Raw genomic sequence first — 3,970 nt, 5'->3', positions numbered from 1 at the left:
TAATAATAATAATAATAATAATAATAATAATAATAATAATAATAATAATAATAATAATTTATTATTTCTTTTTTTTATTGCCCACAAGGGGCTGAATATAGAGGGGACAAACAAGGATAGACAAAGGGATTAAGTCGATTACATCGACCCCAGTGCGTAACTGGTACTTAATTTATCGACCCCGAAAGGATGAAAGGCAAAGTCGACCTCGGCGAATAATAGTAATAATAATGATAATAACAACAACAATCCTTTCTACTATAGGCACTTAATTTATCGACCCCCAAAAGGACGAAAAGTAAAGTTGACCTCAGCAGAGTTTGAACTCAGAATGTAAAGATGGACGAAATGCTGTGAAGCATTTTACCCAGCATGCTAATGATCCTGGCGGCTCACCACCACAATAATAATAATAATAATGATAATAATAATAACAATAATAATAATAACAATAACAATAATAATGATAATAATCATACAGATGTACTTACTTTTCGTTTGTAGTTTGGGGGTGAAGGGTATGTCGCTATGGCTGGAATTCTATCAATTGTTGCTATGCTGGGGTCTGAAGAGGAGCGCATGAGTGGAGCTGTTTTAATAGGTAACGTATCAATGTCATCAACGGGACGATTTAGCGCTTGTTCTGTCTCAGGTGAGGCCACCATACTGAGTCGGGTTGACATTGGAAACAAGAAATCATCATGCTTAGAATCTGTCAGCTGAAAACACGACAAGAGATGGAAATTAATATCTTTATTAATTTTTTTATTGATTAATTAATCAATTTGTATTTTTATATATTAATTAATTTATTATCTATTTGTATTTTTGTATTTGTATTTTTAACTATATATCTACTATTTGGGTTCTCAATAAGATTTCCTTTTTTTTTTTTTTCCTAATAGAGCAGTGGAAGAGTTGAATTGTAAAGCGTTGGTTAGACAAAAGAGACATTAAATGCTGACGATATCAAGAAAAGGAAAAGATTGGAATAATAACAGACCGGTTTTTCTGATATCCATATTTGTTGCTTTTGCTGGAAGTCAATCATTTCTTTCAATTTACGATACCAACTATCACTGCTATTATGGATAATTGTACCTGTTGGAATACAATTAATAGTTACTTAGCAAAATTAAAGGAGTAATTCAATGAAATAGATAGGATTACAAGTGTCAGCATCATGATCATATAAGTGAACGAGGGAGCAACTTCTCTACATAGTTGCTTGTCCTGTTAGAAATAGCAGTCAAAACTTTCTCAAATCAAACCTTGCCATCTTAAAAGAAAAAAAACCATATTAGATAATATGGAATAGGTGCACACTTAGATAATATGGACTAGGTGCAATACTTCTCTGGCATACAAGCCAACATAGTATATAGCGTAAATGTTCAAACATCACTATCTTTTCAAATCCTGTTGCATTTCACTCAGAACTTTTCATCCTTCAAAGTTCTCTCGGTATATCAGTCAAGTTACCTTTATTGGCTGTAAATTTTGGTCTGAAAAATTCAATTTCTATGCCAGGAATTACAGTTAGAACCTTTTTTTGGACCAAGAAATGGGTTATCTATAAAAATGTCAAGTGCCGAAGACAGTGAGTAGAGAAAGGAGAAACACTGGCATCCCATGATTTTACCACAAAACAAAATAAAAGTGAATATAAATGTGTCTGTGCATTTCAAAGAGCTAAAATTAGTCTTCCATGATTTAATCATATCATTCTTAACATATGACACCAGATCAAGTCACATGAGAATTAAGGACAAACTTGTAATCACAGAACTGATTTACTGTAATATAGAGAACTAACGAGAGTCACTTAATTTGCCTGTAATTGCAACCAAATCTTGCTCACATCACACCACACCACCTGTGCCTATGTAGAAGTTCTTTGGAGAATTGTTGTTGCTCTTGGGTGCTAAAGTAAACCCAGTGTCCATTTTAATAGCACCATCAGATGACTCACAGGAGCATTTAAAATAGTCCACTTGTCTGAAATAATTTCTTTCTTTTCTCCAACAAATCTCAGAGGACCAGCCACTTTCACCACTGACAAAAGATCTCCTAAAATCCTTGTAACTATGATAAAACATTAATTACCTGTAAATAAATAACTGTAGAACTTTTCTAATTTCATCGATTCTTCGTAGAGCTTTTTCAAGTTCTTGCTTGAGTTTTTGGCCCACCGTGAACGAACATCTTTCATAGCAGCCTTCGTCTCTGATGCCACAAAAATTACCAAAGGGTAATATTGTGCAAAGTTGAGCTTTTCAACTGAATCAGGAGTAATATCCAACAGACAGTGTTTATTCTGGAGATGGTGAAAAAAAAAATCAATACAAGACAATAAAATCATAAACACACAGGCATACAGTAGTCACACACATAAATTAACAGACATATGTTCACATACATGCTCATTCCCACAGACACATTCCCTCCTGTAGCTCTGCACTTTCAAATCCCTTTCCTGAAAAGCAGATAAGGGTAAGGGACAGGAAAAGCATCCAACTATAAAATACTGCCTCAGATAAGCATCGGTCCAACCTATGCCGGCATAGAAAACAGGCATAAAGCAAGCAAATGAATACGTATGCATTTATACATGTATGTGTGTGTGTGTGTGTGTGTGTGTATGTACATATATACATAAATATGTCTTTAAATGCATATATGCTTTATTTTAAAGTAGAGTGAGGTTCATAAGATAGAGTGAACACATTCTTGGATGATTGATATATATATATATATATATATAGTGGTTGGCATTAGGAAGGGCATCCAGCTGTAGAAACTCTGCCAAATCAGATTGGAGCTTGGTGTAGCCATCTGGTTTCACCAGTCCTCAGCCAAATCGTCCAACTCATGCTAGCATGGAAAGCGGACGTTAAACGATGATGATGATGATATATATATATTGGGGGACTTAATGACATTTAGTCCTGAACTTTTTTCAGATGGTCTGGGTGTTAATAAATTAAATATTTTCAAGAAATTAAAAATTCCTTACCTGAGTCATAACACCATTAATAGCACTAAGTTTCACAACACCTGTTCGGTTTTTCCTACCGTCATCTTCATGACCACTCTTCTCTGTTAACGAAAATAGGGAGCATATTGTCATCAGAGGGAACAAAATAATCTAGGGACACAAAAGTGCATGCGCACACATGCACAGACACACACGATGATGATTGATCCTGCATTAGTTTTGATAATGTTGGTGGCAGATATGTATATCATTAATGATTCTCAGACTGAATCAGTGTAACAATACTGTATTGGTAAAATCCAACCAATGAGCATCCATACAATTTCCATCTATCCATCTTCTCCCACAATTCCTGGGAGAAATAACCATTATTGGCCATTTCAGCTGGATTCCCAAGCATGACCAATGACCAAATGAGACCATGGATATTATCCAATCATCTTGCAATTGTTTCCAGTGGCATTCTAATCACATATCCATGGTACCTGAGCTGTGACCTCTCAATGCAGAGAAGTGATTTGACCTGGAGAGATACCCATCACATCACTTGACAACCATTGTTGGTTTGTTTATGTCCCAGTAACTCAGCAGTTAGGCAAAAGAGCCTGATAGCATAAACTTAAAAGATTAGTACTGGGAGTGGGGGGGGGGGATCTTTTCAACTGAGCACTTCAAGGTGGTGCCCCAGCATGGCCAAATGACAGAAGCAAGTAAAAAGAAAAAAAAAAAGATTTAAGAAGTAAAAGCTTTTATCTTTGTGGGTGGCCCTTTCAGAAATATTTTGTAACCAAGAATGCTAATTGCTTCCCTACATAGTTGTTCAGTGAAAAGCTAAACCCTTTTAGTGTACCAACCTAAGACCACCTCTGTGCTATGATGGAAAAATTTCATTTTAAAGTGTTGAAATTTAAATTAAATCAATCTAAGGCAATAACATTTTGTTATTACCCAGACACTAAATGAATAATTAAA

The 3,970-nt window shown here is 35.1% G+C and overlaps 1 protein-coding gene across 1 annotated transcript in view; it reads right to left on the bottom strand.

The window, feature by feature from the left end:
- The window catches only part of LOC106883544 (tight junction protein ZO-1), a 593,195-nt gene that overhangs the window by 53,912 nt on the left and 535,313 nt on the right, over positions 1-3,970 (bottom strand). The window contains exons 20-23 of the mRNA XM_052975956.1: positions 3,017-3,099; positions 2,107-2,317; positions 1,004-1,101; positions 492-719 (exon numbers count right to left, since the gene is read on the bottom strand). Of these exons, the coding sequence (XP_052831916.1) occupies positions 492-719; positions 1,004-1,101; positions 2,107-2,317; positions 3,017-3,099 (620 nt within the window). The remainder of the gene's footprint in view (positions 1-491; positions 720-1,003; positions 1,102-2,106; positions 2,318-3,016; positions 3,100-3,970) is intronic.

Source organism: Octopus bimaculoides, chromosome 23 (assembly GCF_001194135.2).
Source record: "Octopus bimaculoides isolate UCB-OBI-ISO-001 chromosome 23, ASM119413v2, whole genome shotgun sequence".
Taxonomy (NCBI): domain Eukaryota; kingdom Metazoa; phylum Mollusca; class Cephalopoda; order Octopoda; family Octopodidae; genus Octopus; species Octopus bimaculoides.
The sequence above is the reverse complement of the archived record's forward strand: the minus strand, read 5'-3'. Positions and strand labels throughout refer to the sequence as shown.